The sequence below is a fragment of the Quercus suber genome, unplaced genomic scaffold, assembly GCF_002906115.3.
Source record: "Quercus suber isolate HL8 unplaced genomic scaffold, Cork oak 2.0 scaffold_30, whole genome shotgun sequence".
Lineage (NCBI taxonomy): Eukaryota > Viridiplantae > Streptophyta > Magnoliopsida > Fagales > Fagaceae > Quercus > Quercus suber.
The window spans coordinates 1474862-1498333 of NW_027069495.1; the positions used below are offsets into that span (position 1 = coordinate 1474862).

Below are 23472 nucleotides of genomic sequence, written 5' to 3' on the forward strand. Positions count from 1 at the left end.
TATATATATAACTCAAACTTTTGAAACTCTCACAATTTTCCACGTCAGCTCAATATTTAAAAAATAAATAATAAAATTAAAAACTCTATTTCACTCAAAAACAAAACCGGATACTTATCTTAAAAAAAAAAAAACAAACAAACAAACAAAACAAAACAAAACCAAGCTTAAGAGAGACTCATGTTTAGGACTCTACAATAACACTCTCCCACCGTCTCTGCTCTCTCCTATTTAAGAACTGCTATCCCTCTTTTCTCAGTCTCTTCAAACGTAGCATATCATCACTCCAAAGGCAGGAGAAATTATAAGATCCATATGGTGGACAAGTGATGTGGTCCACCATTCCACTAAAAAACTTCCACCTGTTTAAAATTGTTAGTTAAAAAAATTTTTTAAACAGAAATTAATTATTGACTCAGCAATTTTAAATAAATGGAAGTTTTTTAATGAAATAGTGGACAAGTGATGTGGTCTACCAGAAAGACTCTATAATTTCTCCAAAGGCAGGTTGTTGCATGCCGAGTCCAAATCTTCTGTCCCATTTTCTCTGTACCACTCTATGTTTCACAAATAAAAACTCACCACATGTTTACATATTTAATTAAATTAGTAATTTTTTGCATTTCTTGATTTTTTGGCCTATTAGGAAGTTTTTTTATTGGAAATTTGGGATTTATAGGTAGTGCTACTGTTAGTGTTTTTGAATGTATATTGAAAAGAATTGTGGATACGTGAATATGGGATCATATGTCAAGAAAGACACCACAAAATTATGGTGGAGTGACTCAACATCTAAGAGACTATTAATAAAATAAAACCAACCAAATTTGGGCTGGTAGTGGCAAAGGAGATGATTTGTACTTCTATTTACTTGCAAAGAATAGTTGGTTGAATCAAAATCCAAATAATTGGTGTTGGCTAAATTATCAACGTACCCATGAGTTATATTGAAATTATATATAAACAAACAAAAGAAAACTATTAGATTATTAGATAGAAGCTAAGGATAAAACATAATGATGAGACATTTGAATTTAAATAAAAATACAATAGTTGGAACCAAATCAACTGCAAGTTTATCTGAAAGTTGTAGAAGCATTTGAATTGGAATTTTGATTTGCAACATGATCTGTAGAGGCAACGTGAGCTGTAGATCAAAGGCATTTATCTTAACAAAGTCTAGAGCTTACAAGTAAATAAGTAATCAAATTCAAATAGCACATTATGCATTTCTGTATAAACAGAGAAATTGTATCCTTGAATCATGTACCTATGTAAAAAATAGTACACTAATCACACACCACACAGATTTTGTAATGAATTTTGCTTTTGATTTTGGTGAGTGAGTGATTCTACTCTAGGTTCTGACTTTTAGTTTTCTGAATTTAGCCGCTGTTAATTATTAAACAAAGAGTTAGAGATGGAATTTGAGAAATTACTTAATTAATGCTTTGTTAGTGCTCTTTGATTCATCTTTTCTTTTTCTGCTCACAATTTGTACATGGTTTTTTTCCTTAATGATTTTGTATAGCTATTTAATTGATTAGTTTAGAATTGTTATGGTTTCAATGATGTCCAGTGGTTATTTGACTTATTTCTAACTATGATGCTGCTAACTAATTGTCATGTAAGCCAAATCTAAGTTTAATGTTATAATTTTCATCTACCATTCAAAGATGTTGCATAACAAATATATTCAAGCCTAATTCGTAGACTGTCCAATCCTCTGACATAATCTTAACATGTTCTATTGACAGGCTTATATCGATGATAATTGAGATGTTATGGATTGGAATCCTATTTTAATTTTAATTTAATTTGATTGATATTTTCCATTCACTAATTTAATAGGAGTATTTCCTATGAAGGATAAGAATTTCTGAGATTGAAATCCTAATGTACAATTAAAGAGGAAGAAACAAAGAATTGTTTAAATCTTTATACACAAAAGTTTTTCCGTGCATCGCACGGATTAGCGACTAATTAATATTATAGCTCACAATATGACATCTTGTAGTATAATTTTGCTACCCAGATAAAAAAATAAAAATAAATAAATAAATAAAATAAAAAGATAAAAGGCTATCTCTCATTATGAGGTGTTCCAATTCATGACAGATACTAAAATGGGATGTCGGAGGCAGAGAGGCATAAAAGTGGAATACAAAGAGCTGGGCTGTTTCATGCTTCATCTCGGCCATATCCATCCTTCACCAAGTAATGCCACCCTTACTTGTGGTGGTACCGTTTTCATGTTAAATAATTAAAATGAATAAAAATTTGGCAGCTTACATGTAAATATGGGGGAATTAATATGAAAGAGACTCATTTATTATTTATAAGTGTAGTAATTAAATGAGCTAAAATGTATTGGAGTAAATACAGGAAAGATGAAGGGAAGAAGTCGCTGGCTAAAGACTTTAAGCTCCTTAACCATTGACTTCAGGATTGGGCTTTGGGTCTAAATTTATAGAGTAGATGGAAAATTTTAGAGAGAAAACAGGGAGGAAAACTTTTTAGAGTGTGTTTGGTTAAATAGGAAATAAAAGAAAATAAATAGTAAAGTCCAGTTGTTTTCTTTCTAGGCTTACCAAATTTTTTTTTCTACCAAATTAGAGAGAACTAAAATGAGAAAATGAGGTTATAGACAAAAATGACTCTGTACAAACAATTTGTTTTTTTCTTTTTTGTGCTGTCTTGGGGACGCTGCCTCCCCTTTTTTTTTTTTCTGAAATCAGAAATGTTCCATTTAGGTCCAAAAGATTTTGATTCTCAAAAAAAAAAAACAAAGGTCCAAAAGATTTTACTTCATTATGAAAGGTTACGACAACCAAGGCTGCCGGCATATATGTCAAAAACAAACCTTTTGGCCACTCAGGTTGACGTTAAGTTTGGCCTGGTTCGTGTTAAATCATAAATGATTGAGAACTGGAAATAATGTGTTGAGACCTCAATCTATACCCAACCACCACTTTTTTTCTACACTAATTTACAATGGATTTGGCATCTATTCCATGCTAACACTAGCGTTGTTTGATTGGAGGGGGGAAATAGTAAAGGATAAAAAATGGTGAAATGATAAAAAATAGAAGATAAAAAAGATTTTAATTTCTTATTTTTGTTTGTTGAGAGTGAAAAAGTGAAAGAATAGAAAAAGTGAGTTGTATAAATTTATTCATATACTCTTTTAAAAAATGATGGTCAATTAAAACAAATAAATAACAAAAAAAAAAAAAAAACTCAATTCATTAAAAAAAAAAAATCATGCTAGTAAACAAACAAAAAAAGAAAAAAGTAAGTAGAAGTAGAAGGCAACGCCCAGCCCAGGATAGGAAAAGAAAAAAGACAAGAAAAATGAAAAAAAAAAAAGNCAATCTATGTGAATAATAAGCAAATATATATATATATATATATATATATTTTTTTTTTTTTTATTAGAGATTTTTTACACAAGTATATGTCTTTTTTTTTTCCCTCGTGAAGTCAAGATTCCACTTATATATGAAAAAGGTTGCTAGTAGTTCGACTAACCTCAATTACAACCTGAATTCTTTTTTTAGATTTGAGATAGAATTTTTACTCTAACCTAATTTAAACGTGTGTATATATATATATATATGTAAACTTCTTTCTTGGATATTTGAACTCCAGCCTTTACCTCCCTCACCTCATAAAAAACTTAATTATACTTGTGGAGTAATTATCACGCCAAAAATGCATGGTAGTAATGTCATGAATTCTACTATAACACACTCTATAATTTTTACGTGTCTCATATGCACATATCTCATATCAAACATAAAATTAACAAAATTTATGATCATTCACCAGTCACTTTCAATCTTCTTTTAGATTCAATAGCAAATTGGCCTATCCTTTCTTTTATTTACCATTTTTGGCTCCCAAAAGGTTATTTTTAAATAGGATTAAAGGTGATATTTTTCATAATTAAAAAATTCAACTTTTCAATGCAAAATTTTTCCGAAAAATATTGTTTCTTATTTTAAAAAATTATTAGGCATTACTATTGAAGTGTAGACGATTTATGGCCTGTTTGGATGTTTAAAAAAGGAGAGGGAGTAGAGTAGAGGGAGGGAGAGTAATCTAATTACCTTGTTTGGAAGTTTTTTAAGGAATGAGGGGGAGGGGTTTGGAGGGGCTTGGAGGAGTTTCAACTCCCTCTAGCCCCCCATTTTTAATTCCCCTAAATTGGAGAGATTTGGAGGAAGAGTAGAGTACATAAACTATTAACCAAGTAAATTACCTAATTTACCCTTATTGTATTAACAAAATTACACAAGAGGAAAGACTAATTACTCCCTTCTCCCTTACTAATTCTAAAAACATCCAAACAAGATGGAGGAGAATCATTTTCCTCTACTCTCCTCCCCACTACTCCCCTCCCCTCTACTCTCCTCTACTCTCCTCCCTCTCTAAACTTCCAAACAAGCCATTAATTAATAAATTTAGTCTAGAGATTATATCCCCTGTTTTTTCTTAATAATTAAAAAATATATATATTTGGCAAAATAACCCTTTAAAAAAAAACTTATTCGGCTAAGTATCCTTTTTGCCCTCTCATCTCTTCCACATAAGATTCCTATATGATTCTCAATTAGAATTGTATTTGGCAAAATAACCCTTTTTTGTATTTAAAAAACATACAATTCTCAAGTTGGGACTCATCTTTTGAAGAGACAAATACCATGCTAATGTGTCGTTTGTTAAATATTTTGTTTATCACTCTGTTTAGATATCGTCTCTTCAACCTGCTAGTAGCAACCCAAGGCTTCCCATGCATGTAGCAAGCTGCATGGCTTGTTGTTAGCATGCCATAGCTGCCCAGATGTTGCAGGCCAAGGTTGATGACTGCCTGAAGGAAGGAGTCTCGAGAGGAAGATAATGAATGAATTGAAGCGACACATGATTGAATTTCAATGGATGGTAGCCAGGGGGAGCCAAGGAGGGGCTAGAGGGGGCAAGTGCCCCTCTTGGCTCCTCAAAAAATGACATTTAAATGAACAACTTTAACTCTTTTAAGGTCTTGCCCCTCCTGACATGAGAAAAGAATTAAAAAACAAAGAAGCATTTCCACAATAACCAATTTGTACCACTGACATAAGAAAAAGGCCAAAAACCTATATTACTTAATCAATAAGGCTAGCACCTAAGAAAAAGACACCAGCTTTCACTTCTTGAAAGCCACTGTCACACATAATTTCACCACACCACTCCCGCTACTCTTTTATATTTTCTCCCCAATCCTTCTTCTTCTTTTTTTATTTTTTATTTTTTATTTTTAAACCAGCCACAACAACTCAATCAATGGGCCCCAATTAATGTTATACACAATATAATATAATAATAATAAGTAATGTTAGAGACACAACAAAATATTATAACAATTATAGTTGTTTACAGTTGTTTATTTATTTATTATTAATATTGATTGATTTTCTTCAAGCTATTTTTTTTTTTTTATATTGTCTTTTAATTTTGGCCCTCGTCTCAGTTCACTCAATTAACAAAACTAAGGCCCTGTTTGGATTTTTTTTCCTCACTCATCACTCATCACTCCTCACTTAATTTTTGTCACTCGTCACTCGTCACTTATCACTTAAAATACCCCAACTCCCTACATGAAGTCTGTTTGGCACCATCACTCAAAATTTTCAACTATTTGTGGGCCCCATACCTCTAACTTAGTTAGCTTTTACTTCTTTTTTTTTCAACCCCCAGTACCCAAACTCACCGAACCCAATGGGAAAAAANCCAACTGAAATCCTGGTTCCGCCACTGATAGTAGCAACTGAGGGTGGAGGTACATTGTGGATGGGAGCCCCAAAAGTTTAAAACATTTCAATAATATGGGCTAAAACATTAGTTGGGCTCTTAAAATTTAGGCTAAAATGCAAAACTAACATTTTAACTTTCTTCAGATTTTTATTTCAGTCCTCTAACTTTACTTTTGTTTATTTCAGTCTTCTAAGTTTCAGATTTATTCAATTAAGGCCTTGTTGTTAACTTTTGTTAAAATTTTTTTGAAAAAAAAAAATCTGGAAAATATTTTTCAATCATTAATTGAATTTTTTTTAATTTAAAAATTTGAAGAAAAATTTATAAAATTGAAAAATTAACCACAACATATAACAGAAATTGATGGAAAAGCCTTAATTGAATAAACTTGAAAGTTAGATGACTGAAAATGAACAAAAGCAAAGTTAGAGGATTGAAATGAAATCTAAAAAAACTTAGAGGATCAATTTTGAATTTTACCCTAAAATTTAATAATTGGGATTCCAAAATTTAATGGGTGGCTCCTCTAAAATAATATTTTGAGTATCAAGTCTAGACTTTACATTTACATAGTTCAAATTTTGTTTGCTAAAGTGATCCTAGCTAAATGACACTTTTACGGTTATACCATAAATCACTTGTTGGTTTTTTTATTTTATTTTATTTATTTATTTATTATTTTTAAAATTTTTTAAATACTTATGTGTGCAAAAGTGAAAACATGCACTATGCAACAACAAAACTTTTTTTTTTTTTTAAATTTTTGATAGCTCATGCAACAACACACTAAAGTCCACTATTATACGTTAAACCTACGATGATGAGGTGGGTAGGAAAAAAAGCTCACCCAAAACGTGTACTGGGCTTTAGGCCTTGTTTAGATTTTGTAAAATTGAGTTTTGTTAACTCATAACCCAAAATTCGTGGGGCCCACATATATAAACATTGTTTGGATGATTTTAGCTCAGTTCACTCAATTAACAAAACTAAGGCCCTGTTTGGATTTTTTTTCCTCACTCATCACTCATCACTCCTCACTTAATTTTTGTCACTCGTCACTCGTCACTTATCACTTAAAATACCCCAACTCCCTACATGAAGTCTGTTTGGCACCATCACTCAAAATTTTCAACTATTTGTGGGCCCCATACCTCTAACTTAGTTAGCTTTTAAACTCACCGAACCCAATGGGAAAAAAAAAAAAAAAAAACCCCTTAATGAAGAAGACCAAGACCCAGCGTGAAAGGGAAAAGAAAAAAGAAGAAGAAGAAGAAGCCCCAAACTCACCAAACCCAGTGAGAAAAAAAAAAAAAAAAAAGGTCAAAAGTTGCGACTGGCCTCTGGCCGTGGGACCCAACATGTAGTTTTAATTACAGAAATGCCATTGAAAACAAAGTTATGAAAACTAAAAACACCTAAAACGTGTTTTCAGTTTCCATAACTCACCACTCAAAAATCAAAGAATTGAAAGATGGAAACAAAAACTGAAAACAAAAACCAAACGGACTTCTCAGTCATGGGTCCCACCATTTTTGAGTTATGAGTTATGAAAACAGAGTTATGAGTTATGGAAACAGCAAATCCAAATAGCCCCTGAGTTTTTTGAGATATGAGTTACTAATTTCGTAAAACAGCCCAAACTTATTTTCAAGTTATGGGTTTGTTAACTCAGTGGCAAAAGTGTGATTATGGTGCACTGGTGGCCCCCAATGATAGCGTATTGTCACATCTACTTTTTATTATCGTTGGCTTTTTTTTTTCCTTTCTTTTTCTTTGTTTCTTTTCTTTTTCATTTTCAAACCTCCTCCTTTACTTCAGTTCTTCTTCTTCTTTTTTCATTTTTTCATTTTTTCCTTTACTCTTCCATAAACTTCTTTCTTCCTCCTCTCACTTCTCTTCCTCTCAAAAATCTGTTGCATCCGAAGTATTTGGCTAGCCAAAGGGAGGTCATCCAGCTGAGGAAGTTGCTGACTAAAGAGAGGCTTGATCGAAGGGAGGCTTGATCTGTGGCCAGCGAGGTTCTCTCCCTCAAAACTCTGTGATTTCTTTTTCTTCTTTATTTTTTCTCTCTGTTAAAAAAGGCTAAAGCTTGAAAGCTTTGGTTTTTTTCTCTTATGGGTTTAAAATGAGGTCAAGATTACACTACTAGAAAATATATTTTTAGTGAAGAAAAAATTCCTTACTAAAAGTCTAGTTTTTCGTCACTAAGAACCTTTAGTGACGAAATTAGACTTTTAGTGATGAAATTCGCTTCGTGGCTGTAGCCCCATCGCTAAAAGTCCTAGCGACGAAACACTTCATCACTAAAAGTCCGATTTGTTTTTAAAAAAAAAAAAAAAAAAGACTTTTAGTGACGAAAATGCTTCGTCGCTAAATGTTTTCCTCGCTAAAAACAGTATTTAGTGATGAAAATATTTTGTCAGTAAAACCATTTCAGTTTATTAAATCATATTTAGTGACGAACAATTTTGTCACTAAAACTATTTTCAGGTACATATAGTAACGAAAAAATTCGTCACTAAAACTATTTTTAAGAAAATCCAGGCACATATAGCGACGAAAATTTTCGTCAGGACTATTGTACAACAAGTACCAATGAGCAGTATCAAGCAATGCACGAGACAAGTCACCATCATTCTGCCTACCACCTGTAGGTCGGGCAGTCTGTGAAAAAACTATCAATCCTTCGTTAAATTCACCAAAATCTTCATTTCTTTCTCTTTAGTTATGCACAGTTTCAATCCCATCAATATACAAAGACCAGTTGTTAATACATTCTTTAAGAATGTAAGCCTTTGCAATCGAACCTTTTGGTCGAGCTCGGTTGGAAATGTATCTTTTCAATTTTTCAAAGTACTTACGAGAAAAAAATACGCACAAAATGTGATTTTATACCACATGGGAAAGATGTAATTGATAGAGACCTAATTACCTTTTAATTGGATACATCCACCGATATTGTACCGAGCCTCCTAGAATTGATTCTTGAGGCAAGTGAACAACAAGGTGGACCACAACATCAAAGAATGCTAGAGGAAAGAACCTCTCAAGCTTGCATAGTATAAGAACTATATGTTCTTCTAGTTTCTCCAATTCACTTCACTTTAGGGTTCTTAAGCATAAGTCTTGAAAAAAGTTGCCCAACTCAAACAATACAATACTAATGTCTTTATCTGCAAACCTTCGCAACCTAATTGGAAGAATTCATTGTAGTAGCACATAACAATCATAACTTTTCAAACCAAATAATCTACCATTTTTTGCATTCACTAACCTTGATATGTTGGCTACATAGCCATCCGGATACTTGACTAATTTCAAAAAGTCATAAAAACAATCCCTTTCATTGGGGCTTAATGAAAAGAAAGCTCGAGGCTTGTCATATGATCCATTAGGACGTTGTTTCAAATGCAACGTGTGTTTGAAGTTCATATTTTTCAAATCTATCTGTGCCTTGTTAGTGTCCTTGTTTCTTCCCTCAATGCCCAACAAAGTACCATAAGTACCCTCACTAATGTTCTTCTCCTCATGCATGACATCAATGTTGTGCTTAAGCTTCTTATTTTTCTAGTATAGAAGCTTGTACAAAATACTTACCTTTGACCAATTTGGCTCCCTAATGAGTTGTGTCTTCTTGTTACTTGAATGCTTTCCTAAAACTGTATTTGGCATTCTATCTAGCTACTCTTGTATCTTTCCCACTTGTAACTCTAAAGATCTCTTCTGTTTCTCTGGTAAACCATTATGCAATCGATTATGTCTTCAACGATATTTCACAGGTAAATAAGCTCGACGGTTAATAAATCCAATTTTATTTTCTAAAGTTTCTGAATATGGTTGATCGTTGCAAGTGTAACAAGAATGATAACCTTTTGTCCTCCACCCAGACACGTTATCAAATCCAGGATAGTCATGTATTGTCCACAACAAAGTTGCACACATCTGAAAATGCTCTTTACTATAAGTATCATAAGTTTCTACACCTTCTTCACATAACTCCTTCAACTCATCGACTAATAGTTTCAAGTAAATATCAATCTCATCCCCTGGTTGATGGGGACCACGAATAAGTAAGGACAACATAAAATATGGCTCATTCAAAACCAGCTAAGGCTGTAGATTATAGAGGATAAGTATGACAGACCACATACTGTAGTCATTGTTTATATTCCCAAAAGAATTAAATCCATCTGTATCCAACCCCAACCTTACATTGTGAGGTTCGAGGGCAAAATCAGGATATTGCAAATCAAACTCCTTCCACTCCTCATTATTAGCCAGATGCCTCATTATCTCATCATCCACACGTTTGTCTATATACCATCTCATATCCTTAACTCTTTGGCCTGACATGTACAATCTCCTCAGTCTCGGTGTCAACACAATACCTTATGAGGAATCTTCTTATCTTGGGTATGTGTATCTTTGTACTTAGGCGCCCCACACACCGGACATTTATCAAATTTTTCATTTTTCTTCCAAAATAGTGCACAATCATTTTTGCATGCTTCTATATGCTCGTATGACATGCACAAGTCACGTAATATCTTCTTTGCTTCATAAGTTGACTTTGGAACCAAGTTACCTTTCGGTAAAACCTTTGTCAGTAATTCTAACATCATATCAAGTCCTTTATTACTCAAGTTGTTCATTACCTTTACATTCAATATCTCAATAACAAACTTTAAGATACTATAATCAGTGCAACCCGGATACAACTCACGTTTTGCATCTTCCTCAAGTTTGTCAAAGTGACGCACCTCCTCATCTTCGATTGCATTTCTTGGTTCCCCTCTAATTCGGTCACTTACCAAGGCATCAATACCATCCATATGATCATCATCCGACATTTCATTATCATAAATATTCTTGTTCAATACATGAGGTTCTCTATGATTATACCAATTAATGTAAGATTCATAATTCCACGATGAAGCAAATGGATATGCATAGTTTGAGGAGATTGTCGATAGCAATTCACAAAGTGAATACACGGGCACGGAATATTACCACTCAAGTCCACAATCGCTCTTACGGAATTAATAAATGCATTGACCCCTTCAATATATGGATGACTTAATATGTCATCAGGTGTCTTACCCATTGTCATCCAACTTTTATCCATGTTTGACTATAATTACAAGATGAATGTTACTTTAGTAAAATAAGGACAACTGATGCATAATGTATTTTAACATCTAAGTCTATAAGTTACTTAGATAAAGTTCTATCCTATTTATGAATGCACAAGTCTATATTAATACTTAAATAAATATACATTGCACACACAAATATACACTTCCAATATGAATTTAAACCATCTTATAACACCATGCAAGCCACCCATTTGCTCCAACAAAACAACCCACCACAAAATTAATCACAAACATTATAACTCTAATGCCTATAAGTATTGAAATCGAATAAAAGAACACAATTGCTACTAATCAACAAGTTTCATTCACATTTGCAAGAAATTAAAAACACTCCTAATATGAATTTAAACCACCTTATAACACCATGCAAGCCACCCACTTGCTTTAACACAACAACCCATCACAAAACAAATTTCCAACATCACAAGTATATATAGAGTTTTATAAGTTTTTAACTAGAATATACTTACTTTGCTCAAGCTAAGTTTACAACTTTAAAAAGAAATCCAAAGTTAACTTGTGTTCTTCACCTTGTTCCTCACAATTTCTTCAACCACAAAAGAGAGAGCTGGAAATAAAAGAAAGATAGCTTTTAGTGAACAATTAAATAGACCCAATGATAAGCACAAAATATTCCTAATGTTTAATTAGTCAACACAAAACTTGGAATTAAGTTGCCAAGGGCCCACACCCAACATTTGATAAGTCTCCCAATGATCTAATGGCTATAGTCATCAACACATTCTATGTATCAATAGGATTTCACCTGCATGCAACACATAGAATAGTGAAGCTTTACCTCTTAATGGAGACAATGCAAGAATTTCAATAAAAAGATGACTCTCAATTTAGAATACCATAGATTTACATAATAAATAATAAGTAGATAATTGACATAAAGTCATTAGAATTAGGTAAATCACAACCAGCATTGAGAAAAAGAAGGAAACACAATGTTATAGCAAATAAAGGTGTTAAACTACCCTATCATGAAGTCTTTCACTGCTTAGGTATTTTAAGAACCTGTACCTGCACTAACTACCCACCTCCAGCCTTCCTAAGAATGAATATTAATGAATGAATATTAATAAATAATTAATATTAATGAATGAATTAATGAATGAATATTAATGAATTTTTTTCTCATAACCCATATAATTTCTCCTCTTATTCACAATGATAACTTATCTATCATTTCTCAATCAAATTTCTCACCTAAACCAATCGAAAATTTCTTAGAATCTAAACACAGCTCAAATATTACACCAAATATTACCCATTTGAAGACCCAAAGCTCTAATAAGTTTACAGTAAACATCTCTAGCTTTATCAAAGTGAAGACCCAACACTGAGATCCAAAAACATTTCACAACCATCACCATTTCACAACCACAATCACCATTCCAGTTCACAAACAACAACAGCATAGCCCTCATCCAAAACAATCTGTACAAAATGAGAACAGTCTTTATTCAAACTTAGACAAATCATCCTACCACAGAGAACAAATCTCAAACAAGAAAAAAAAGAAAAAAAAAAGAAAAAAAAAATTAACATCAAGCAGAAAAATTAACATCAAGCCTTTAGAAAAAAAAAATTAAAAAAAAAATTAACTCAAAAAAAAAAAAACTGGAAGCATCGCGAATTGAAGCGTCGTCGGATGTTGTGAAGGATGAAGCGTAGCCGACGATCGAGAGCTGAAGTGTCACAATCGAAGTGAAGCGTCACAATCGAAACTGAAGCATCGTGATCAGAGCTGAAGCGTCCCGATCAGAACTGAAGCGTCCGAATCAGAGTTGAAGCGTCGCGATCGGAGTTGAAGTGTCATCGGTGTCTGAATCGTTGCGATCGAAGCGAGCTGAAGTGTCGCCGGTGTCTGAATTGTCGCGATCGTGAGCTGAAGCGTCGTCGGGGTCTGAGGTGAAGTGTCGCAATCAGGATTGGCGACGACAATGATGTCGTGCTGGGTTTTGGAGAGGATGGGCTGGGTTTCTTTAGGAACGAAGAAGGCAACGGTGTGAATGTGATAAATGGAATTGGAAAAAAAACTCTATGGTAGTTTTAGTGGGCTTTAGCGACGAATTCTTTTCCATCGCCAATGCTCATTTCGTCGTTGCAAAAGTTTTTTTTTTTTTAGTGACAAATGTCAGTTTCAACACTAAAGAACCCAAGCTTTGTTAAAATTTAGAGACAAAATTAATATTTCGTCACTAAAGCATACTTTTAGTGACAAAATGTGATTTCGTCACTAAAAACATATAAGCGTAAAACTATTATTGTTTTTAGTGACAAAATGTGATTTCATTGCTAAAAACATATAAGTGCAAACCGTTATTATTTTTAGTGACGACTATTTTTTGTCACTAATTCTTACTTATATCGACGAAAGTATTTTTATCACTAAAACTATCCACAACAATACCTACAGTGACGAAATATTTCGTCACTAAAAATTTCAACTTTTAGCGACGAAATATTTCATCACTATAGATTAATTAAGTTGGCGCCAAAGTTTCCCTCCATTGGTGCTTATTTTTCAAATCACAATAGCAATGAAAGTTATTTTTTGTCGCTAAATGTAATAATTTTTTTCATTATTAGTAATGAAATATGAATTTCGCCACTAAAGCTGTATTTTTAGTGACAAAAAATATTTCCTCACTAATTTTTGTCACTAAAAATACATTTTGTTGTAGTGTAGATCAAAGAAGATCTTGATGGCCAAGGATTTTTTCGAATTTTTGTATTGAATTTTCTTAAAAAATTTATTTTTGGCTATTCATCACTTTGTTGAGCCTTGTTGAAGTTTAACTGCCTTTTGCTTGAACAAAAGGTGCTCAGCATAATAACATTGAGCCAATTGATTTGCCAAACTAACACAATTGTCCCCTGCAGCTGGATTGGTATACCTATCATAGTTCATACGATATACACCCAATAGGTCCAATACTTGAAACAATCTTCCTAGCACCCAAATTGTAAAGCCTTTGTTAACGAAATCAATAACAAAGAAGTGTGAACTGGGTTTTGTGGGAAGGGAAAGAACTGTGGGCATTGCACAGTGGTCAGCCCGTGGGTCCCACAATAAGGTGAGTTTTTGCGAGTTTTTAGGCAGAAAACAGAAGTGGATTTGGTTGTCAAACAAGGTGGGAGTGTTTTTAGAATTTTTGAGTTATGAGAGATGAGTGATAGGGTGATGAGTGATAAGTGATGAGTGATGAGTTAACACTCACTCAGCAACCAAATAGGGCCTAGTGATTTTTTATGTTCTTTCTCTCTCTCTCTTCTATGCATGGTATTAAAAAAAATGAACATTATTTGCTTAAATTTGCAATTTTTTGTTACTAGTTGATTAAGACTTAAGATAATTTTTTTTAATTGTGCTTAATGGCTCTTCCTCTATACATTATTTTCAAAATTAAATTTTATCTCTTTAAATTTGCTATTGTTTGTTACTAGTTGATTAAGATTTAAGATAATTTTGTTATTATGCTTAATGCAATAGTTAAATATGGGAAGTGAAAGTCATACCATAGAGGAATTATTAATTAAAATTAAAATTTTATGATTTTTTTAAAAAAAAAAAAAAAAGGGTCAAAAGTTGCAATTGACCTCTGACCGTGGGACCTAGCATGTAGTTTTAATTACGGAAATGCCATTAAAAACAGAGTTATGAAAATTGAAAACACCTAAAACGTGTTTTCAGTTTCCATAACTCACCACTCAAAAATTAGAGAATTGAAAGATGGAAACAAAAACTGAAAACAAAAACCAAACAGATTTCTCAGCCATGGGTCCCACCATTTTTGAGTTATGAGTTATGAAAACAGAGTTATGAATTATGGAAATAGCAAATCCAAATAGCTCCTGAGTTTTTTGAGATATGAGTTACCAATTTCGGAAACAACCCAAACTTGTTTTCAAGTTATGGGTTTGTTAACTCAGTGGCAAAAGTGTAATTGTGGTGCATTGGTGGCCCCCAATGATAGAGTATTGTCACATCTACTTCTTATTACCGTTGGCTTTTTTTCCTTTCTTTTTCTTTGTTTTTCTTTTTCATCTTCAGACCTCCTCCTTTGCTTCAATTTTTTTTTTTCTTCCATAAAATTCTTTCTTCGTCCTCTCACTTCTCTTCCTCTCAAAAATCTGCTGCATCCGAAGTATTTGGCTAGCCGAAGAGAGCCCATCCAGCTGAGGAAGTTGCTGACTGAAGAGAGGCTTGACTGAAGGGGGGCTTGATTTGTGGCCAGCGAGGCTTTCTTCCTCAAAACCCTGTGATTTCTTTTTCTTCTTTATTTTTTCTCTCTGTAGAAAAGGCTGAAGCTTGAGAGTTTTGGTTTTTTTGTCTTATGGGTTTAAAATGAGGTCAAGATTAGACCAAAGAAGATCTTGATGGCCAAGGATTTTTTTGAATTTTTGTATTGAATTTTCTTAAAAAATTTATTTTGGCTATTCATCACTTTGTTGAGCCTTGTTGAGGTTTAACTACCTTTTGCTTGAACAAAAGGTGCTTAGCATAATAACATTGAGCCAATTGATTTGCCAAACTAACACAATTGTCCCCTGCAGCTGGATTGGTGTCCCTTTCATAGTTCAAACAGTATACACCCAATAGGTCCAATACTTGAAGCAATCTTCTTAACACCCAAATTGTAAAGCATCTGTTAACGAAATCAATAACAAAGAAGTGTGAACTAGGTTTTGTGGGAAGGGAAAGAACTATGTGCATTGCACAGTGGTCAGCCCGTGGGTCCCATAATAAGGTGAGTTTTTAGGCAGAAAACATAAGTGGATTTGGTTGCCAAACAAGGTGTGAGTGTTTTCAAAATTTTTGAGTTATGAGAAATGAGTGATAGGGTGATGAGATTTAAGTGATGAATGATGAGTTAACACTCACTCAGCAACCAAACAGGGCCTAGTGATTTTTTATGTTCTTTCTCTCTCTTCTATGCATGGTATTAAAAAAAAATAAACATTATTTGCTTAAATTTGCAATTTTTTGTTACTGGTTGATTAAGACTTAAGATAATTTTTTTAATTGTGCTTAATGGCTCTTCTTCTATACATGGTTTTCAAAATTAAATTTTATCTGTTTAAATTTGCAATTGTTTGTAACTAGTTGATTAAGATTTAAGATAATTTTGTTATTATGCTTAATGCAATAGTTAAATATGGGAAGTGAAAGTCATACCATAGAGGAATTATTAATTAAAATTAAAATTTTATGATTTTTTTTTCTAGATTAATTTTTTAATCATTTTCTTAAAGACTAAGGAGATGATAATGGATGATTTTATTTAATGAAAGAACTTTTTCAAGCATAACTTTGGTGGGAGATGCTAAATTCTTCATTAATATATTTTGTACATCTTTATAGCAAAAAAATAATTTTTATATATTCATTTGAGTTTTAAAATATTAAAATTTAATTTATTTTGATAATGTTATGACTAACATATGAATTAATAATTCGGCCCTGTTGTGAAATTTTTTTACTTTGCTCTTGGTGACAATAAAGTCCATTCTATTTGTTTCGATGGAAAATTTTGTGTAAAGATAGTTTTTCGTGTTTTCTAATATTTGGTAGTATAAAAAAAAATGAGTCAATGGAAAACTATCTTTGCTCAACAGAAAAATTATGGCTTATTTTTAGAAATTGTTTTCCACTAAATTTTTTTGAAAACAATTTTATCTCATAACAAACTAAATAAGGAAAATTAGGAGATTTTTTTTTCAATTTATTTAAGATTGTTACCAAATATAACAAAATGAGATAGTTTTATAGAAAATACTTTTTAAAAAATAACTCACTTTCTAAAAAATATTATCATCAAAACAAACAAAACCACATCACATATTTAAAACGTCTATAAAGTATTATACTCAAAAGGTAGTAAATTTTCTATCAGTGTGTGGTTAGTCTTAAAATCTTGATAGTGTTAGCCAGTAGCAAACTTGTTGAAGTAGAAAAGCCAACACACATGAATTTTTGAAGGACAGTGAGAGATTAGCAGATCTTATTTTTTCAAAAAATGAGTTTCATGATTTGTTTAAGTGGAATTCACCTCTTCATTTAAACGAAGCAAAATTTTTAAAATGACTGCACAAGATTTAGTACTAAAATACTAGTCTCTTTTAAAGACAAGATCTAGAAGAAGTTATTTCGCAAAAAAAGTTGCAAACTAATAATTATAAAAGAATTATTAAGTAATATGACAACAAATTTCCTAAGAATATTAACAATGAGCTCAACTTCCTTCTTTTTTTTTTTCCCTCAAATTTTGGTGAACAAAACTCAATGTTTCTTGCTCCAATGAACTAAAAAATGCCACATCAAATTTTTTGGGGAACAAAACTCAATTTTGCTTTGAACAAAATCAAACAGTGCAGATTTGATATAAAAGGATTGTTTGAAAAAAAATAAAATAAAGAAAGAATATTTTAATATAGTGGAGAATATATAAAGTTTGTTGAAGGGGTGTATTAAAAAAGATAGGTAATTAAAATAAAACATTAAAAAAAGGTTTTTTTTTTAATTGAAAAAATAAAAATAGGGTTGGTAAACAAAACTGACCTTAATAAATAATAGTAAATCCTAGATTAGATTGGACAAGCTACAAATTTACTGAAGTTACCATTATACCCAAAATGATTATGTGTTGGAAAAGTCTAGAAGAACACAGTGCCTCATCACTACTACTCTGTCACTATAAATAGGATCATACCCATAAATACGGTCCACCAGATAGTCTCATTTGATTTGTGATCTATAATCTCTACAATCTGATCATTTTCCACCGTTTCTAAGGGGTGTTCTGAGGTGAGCTCCTCTCATTTTCACTCCTAGATTCTGAACATAGGCTTAGATTGTTCTTTCATGACCTGGGTTTTGGTTCTTTCATCTGTTTCTTGAGGAAAAAAAAAAGCTCATTTTCTTTTTTGTTTATAAAAAAGGTTGTATTTTTCAGTTATTTCTCAAATTTGGCTTTATTTTTTCTGCTTTAGATTTTGAAGATCTGCTCTTTGTTCTTACTTGTAAACCGGTTGTTCTTTGTTTTGTTAAAAGTTTTCTCTTTTGGTCAATGTGACTGTTGAGGAAGTTGTATTTAAGGATCCTGTACTTAAATTTGGTGTCTTTTTTTTTGTGGTTTTTTTTTTTGTCCATGTTTTCGAATTTTTATGATGGTTCACAGATCGCTTTGGTTTTGGTGAGTTAGATAATGATTTATGATGTTTTGATTATCTGTTTTGTTCTCTTAATTTTTAGTTAGATTATTTGTGTGTGTGTGTGTATTATACTCTTTGTTGGGATGTTGAGAGATGAGGAGTTGAGAAAAATTAAGAGAATTTAAGATGGGTATTCTTATTTTGACCTAATATTTTAGCTTGTATCTACTTCATCCATTGTATCCATGGTAGTTTTTGTTGTCTGACGGTTTTGGGTGTGGATGTAATAGAAATTGGACTAGATAAAGTAATCCATATTTGTAATATTTGTGCTCTACTGGTTTTTGAGAAGTAAAGAAGAAAAAACAGTGGTTGTTCACCTCAAACGAGCCATATAATAGTTATTTGCGCTAAGTTTAGTTTTTGTTTTGTAATGCTATTTGTTGTATATATCAGCTTATTTGAGTTTATGGTGGTTCTGATTCTGCGAAAGCAAGTTGCTTTAGTTTATAGATACATGCAATAAACCTGTTTTCTATGCTTGTAAAGATGTAAACTATTAATTTTTTTGAGACCATCAAATATTTTGTTTTATGTTTCATATGAAATCAGAAGCCAAGAAATAGATTATCAATTGCTGTTACCAATTACCAATGCTAAGCTGTCCGCCAATTTTGTTCTGGTGGCTACATATTATTTGAGCCTTTAGGCATACATGTGGGTTTTGTTTCCCTCCAGTAATTGGACATCATTACATAACCTGAACATAGTTAGAGTTGTCTAATATCTTTTTGAATGTTATTTTCCATTTCATTGTGAAGGCATATTGTAATCAATTAAACAGTCTTATTATTTCCCACTAGTAGTTGGCCCTCACTACCTAACCTGGGTGTAGTTGGAATAGTCTGATATCATTTTGACTTTTTTTTTTTCATTATCTTTAATAAGGCATTCTGTGATCAATTAAACATCTTTATCTTACATTACATCGATCCTTTTCTTTATTACTTGTAATATCTTTGCATATCTTCTGTGTTCCTTTTCTTTTCCATGGTTTTTGTATGTTTAATATCATATAGTTTTGATAAACTGTTTCATTTAGATCACATAGAACGATGGTGAAGGCTGTGGCTGTTCTTGGAGCTAGTCCGAATGTCTCTGGCACTATCTACTTCACCCAGGAAGGAGATGGTAACTTGAAATTCCAGTATTATTAATAAGGAAATGAAATTTCTATTTTCCTATTTAAATTAATAATTTTCATTTCAAAAATTTTTCAGGACCAACTACAGTAACTGGAAATATTTCTGGTCTTAAACCTGGACTCCATGGCTTCCATGTGCATGCACTTGGAGACACAACAAACGGTTGCATGTCAACTGGTATATTCCAATGATCATAATGTTTGTATATTTGTTTAGGGTAAAAGTAGACGGATTACACTTTGTTCTGATCAAATGCCCTTCCGTGTTTATTTTTATTAATTTTTTTTAAAAATCTATTTGCTTGTAGGACCACATTTCAATCCTGCTAACAAAGAGCATGGCGCTCCTGAAGATGAGAATCGTCATGCTGGTGATCTGGGAAATGTCAATGTTGGTGCTGATGGTATGTCTGCTTAATTCTTCAGTCTTAAAGTTGTTTATTGAGGGCTTGAAGTTCCATTAGATTCTATGTTTTATTTTTGTACTGGACAATTGCTGTTAATTAACTGATAAGAAGGGTTGAGATTGGAATGTATTTTGTATGACACATTTGGGGTACTAACATTCTCACTACATTGTTGTGGTACAGGCACAGTAAATTTCACAATCACTGACAAGCAGGTATGCTTCATTTCCTAGTTGGTTTTAGTGTTTTTTTTTTAGTTCCTGTTGACTTATGTATTTTATATCTTTGCAGATTCCCCTTTCTGGACCAAATTCCATTATTGGAAGGGCTGTTGTTGTCCACGCAGATCCAGATGATCTTGGCAAGGGTAACTATTTACTCACCTTGGAAACCATCCTACTTGTTTTTTTCCCTCCTAGATAACCGTTGATGACTTGACTGAGCTTTAATGCCTTAGTGACTCTCAATTAAAAATTTGATCTGTGTATAATTTGTATCTTTCTGGAGTAAATAAGAAGTATGAATGGGTGCTTTTGTTTTCGTTTTGGGTTAATGGTTGCTATGTCAAGCAAGACCTAAAAATTTTGGGTAAATATTAGGAACCTGAAGTTTTGATATTCCCTTTGCCCCTCCTCTCTTTCAAATCGAAAGTTAAATAATACTACTCTCAAGTTATATCTGAAGAAAAGGAGACTACTCTCAAGTTATTGACATTCAAGTAAAAATTAGCATTGAGCTGGAAATGGAAACATGTTCCAGAGAGGAGGGTAGGTGACGCTGATAACCCACCTCTCAATGATTTTATTTGTAACCTCTGAATTGTTTTCTGATATTGACTTTTGTAAATGAAGTTTTGCCTTTCCCCTAGTGCTTTTGAGTTTTGAACTTATTTTTTAAGTTAAAAAAAAAAAGTTTTGACTTTAATGATCTTATTTGAAAGGTCTGAATTGTTTTCTGTTTATTTTAATGGTTGATCATAAATTTTTGTGATTTCGCTAGCTGACCCTCTCTATAATTTTTAGTACTTTTTTAAATGTTGTCTGCTTTTACTGGTCAAAAATAGTTTCCTTGTTTGCTTTTACTTGCCATGATAGGTATTGTTATCTATAAACTTACGTTAAACTTTTCTCCTATCTAATCCTTTTTTTATAATATATATCCAGGGGGACATGAACTTAGCAAGAGCACTGGAAATGCAGGTGGCCGAGAAGCTTGTGGTATGTAAATTTGCCAGATTACATTGAAATAAAATCAATGCATATATTTAAACATGCTATACAACCAAATTGATATATTGCTTAGTAGCTTAGGGTCCTCTTTATAGTATTTCTAGATTTTAATCATATATATGGTGATACCTCCCTTAAAATATATATATATATACACACACACACACACACACATATATATATATATATATAAAATCCGATTGTGCAAAACTGAGTAAAATTTTGATAGTTGTACCAAACCCAGGTACTTGATGCTCCTTCACTGGTTTTTTGATAAAACTGCTTAGAACTTCTGAAAAGGATTTCTAGTTATATTCATTGCTCTCTTTTTCTGAAAACAACATATTATCTTTGACAAATGTAAATATTTGTTTGTTTCTCATCTTATCTTGGATTCCATCTCATTTGTTTTAACTTTGATGTCATAGTTATTGTACTTATGTCTTTGTTTATTGTGCAGGTATCATCGGTCTCCAAGGATGAACTGCATCTTCTAATCCCTACTCTGTGGACTTGTCGAGAACTCTTCTAAATAAATAACAAACTTTTGTCGACTCTCTTCAGGTCCTTTTTTGTGATCCTAAATTAGGTACTGTACTCTTTTGTATGGTTTGCGAAGGACTTGTCGAGAACTCAACAAACTTTTGTCCACTCTCTTCAGGTTTATTTTTGTGATCCTAAATTAGGTACTGTACTCTGTTGTATGCTTTGCGAAGGACTTATCGAGAACTCTTCTAAATAAATAGCAAACTTTTGTCCACTCTCTTCAGGTCTATTTTTGTGATCGTAAATTGGGTACTGTCTGTCCTTTTGATGTAATATCAACCTTTAATTATCAGTGTTGCGCATAAAGTCACTGCTTTCATGCACCTAACCTAAATGCTTTTGGTTCATCTTCATTCTATTAGGTTTAACTTGCCCTTTTTACTCAAAGACGTGATATCATATGACCATGAATGCCCATGGAATTTTCAGAGTTAGAACTTATGCTTGCCCTGTGGCATCGTCTAGTGTTTCTAGGACACACACTCCCAATTCATTGTTGGGCATCCACATATGGTCCCAACCAAAAATGCATTCTTTTGGAATAGGCAACTCTCTAAATCAGCTATCTGAAGAATGTAAAATTGAGTTGCCTTTGGGGCTTCTCAAAAGTCTTGTAAGTTGGAGATAATGCAAACGAATGAAAGTGAGAGAGCTATCGATAAAGGACATGCTTTGATGCATGTTCTCAAGGAGAGATACAAGAAAGGGACACGACGTATGCATCAAGATGAAACTGCTTTTTTTTTTTTTTTTTTTTTTTTAAATGCTTGGTGGGCTAATAGCTTGGGGTCCTCTTTATAGTATTTCTAGATTTTAATCATATATATGGTGATACCTACCTTAAAAAAAAAAAAATTATATATATATATATATATATAAAATCCGATTCCAGGTATTTGATGCTCCTTCACTAGTTTTTTGATAAAATTGCTTAGAACTTATGAAAAGGATTTCTAATTATATTCACTGCTCTCTTTTTCTGAAAACAACATATTATCTTTGACAAGTGTAAATATTTGTTTGTTTCTCATCTTATCTTGGATTCCATCTCTTTTGTTTTAACTTTGATGTCATAGTTATTGTACTTACGTCTTTGTTTCTTGTGCAGGTATCATCGGTCTCCAAGGATGAACTGCATCTTCTAATCCCTACTCTGTGGACTCGTCGAGAACTCTTCTAAATAAATAACAAACTTTTGTCGACTCTCTTCAGGTCTATTTTTGTGATCCTAAATTAGGTACTGTACTCTGTTGTATGGTTTGCGAAGGACTTGTCGAGAACTCAACAAACTTTTGTCCGCTCCCTTCAGGTCTATTTTTGTGATCGTAAATTAGGTACTGTACTCTGTTGTATGCTTTGCGAAGGACTTATCGAGAACTCTACTAAATAAATAACAAACTTTGTCCACTCTTTTCAGGTCTATTTTTGTGAACGTAAATTGGGTACTGTCTGTCCTTTTGATGTAATATCAACCTTTAATTATCAGTGTTGCATAAAGTCACTGCTTTCATCCACCTAACCCAAATGCTTTTGGTTCATCTTCATTCTATTAGATGTTTAACTTGCCCTTTTTACTCAAATACGTGATATCATATGGTCATGAATGCCCATTGAATTTTCAGAGTTAGAACTTATGCTTGCCTTGTGGCATCGTCTAGTGTTTCTAGGACACACACTCCCAATTCATTGTTGGGCATCCACATATTGTCCCAACCAAAAATGCATTCTTTTGGAATAGGCAACTCTCTAAATCAGCTATCTAAAGAATGTAAAATTGAGTTGCCTTCGGGGCTTCTCAAAAGTCTTGTAAGTTGGAGATAATGCAAACGAATGAAAGTGAGAGAGCTATCGATAAAGGAGATGCTTTGATGCATGTTCTCAAGGAGAGATAAAAGAAAGGGACACGACGTATGCATCAAGATGAAACTTTTTTTTTTTTTTTTTTTAATGCTTGGTGGGCTAGAAAA

At 32.6% G+C, this 23472-nt stretch overlaps 1 protein-coding gene across 3 annotated transcripts; it reads left to right on the top strand.

Annotated features, from left to right (window-relative positions):
- Positions 1–17638: 17638 nt before the first annotated feature.
- Positions 17639–22912, top strand: LOC112039280 (superoxide dismutase [Cu-Zn] 4A). Of its 3 annotated transcripts, none has more exons than XM_024072134.2 (8): positions 17639–17772; positions 19222–19310; positions 19400–19501; positions 19632–19727; positions 19914–19945; positions 20022–20097; positions 20894–20947; positions 22614–22912. In XM_024072134.2, exons 2-8 carry the CDS (start codon positions 19235–19237, stop codon positions 22634–22636), a joined length of 459 nt encoding a protein of 152 aa, XP_023927902.1. In that variant the 5' UTR covers positions 17639–17772; positions 19222–19234; the 3' UTR covers positions 22637–22912. The 3 variants fall into 3 exon arrangements, with proteins under 3 accessions (XP_023927902.1, XP_065626436.1, XP_065626437.1); XM_065770364.1 differs by lacking the exon at positions 22614–22912 and adding an exon at positions 21420–21719; XM_065770365.1 differs by lacking the exon at positions 22614–22912 and adding an exon at positions 21420–21719 and having other exon boundaries at positions 17651–17772; positions 19231–19310.
- Positions 22913–23472: the final 560 nt, after the last annotated feature.

Coding starts and splice junctions, on each gene's coding strand:
- LOC112039280 (XM_024072134.2), top strand. CDS start 19,235: ATGGTGAAGGCTGTGGCTGTTCTTGGAGCTAGTCCGAATGTCTCTGGC. Junction 19,728..19,913: donor TGTCAATGTTGGTGCTGATG/GTATGTCTGCTT, acceptor GTTGTGGTACAG/GCACAGTAAATTTCACAATC. Junction 20,948..22,613: donor AGGTGGCCGAGAAGCTTGTG/GTATGTAAATTT, acceptor TTTCTTGTGCAG/GTATCATCGGTCTCCAAGGA.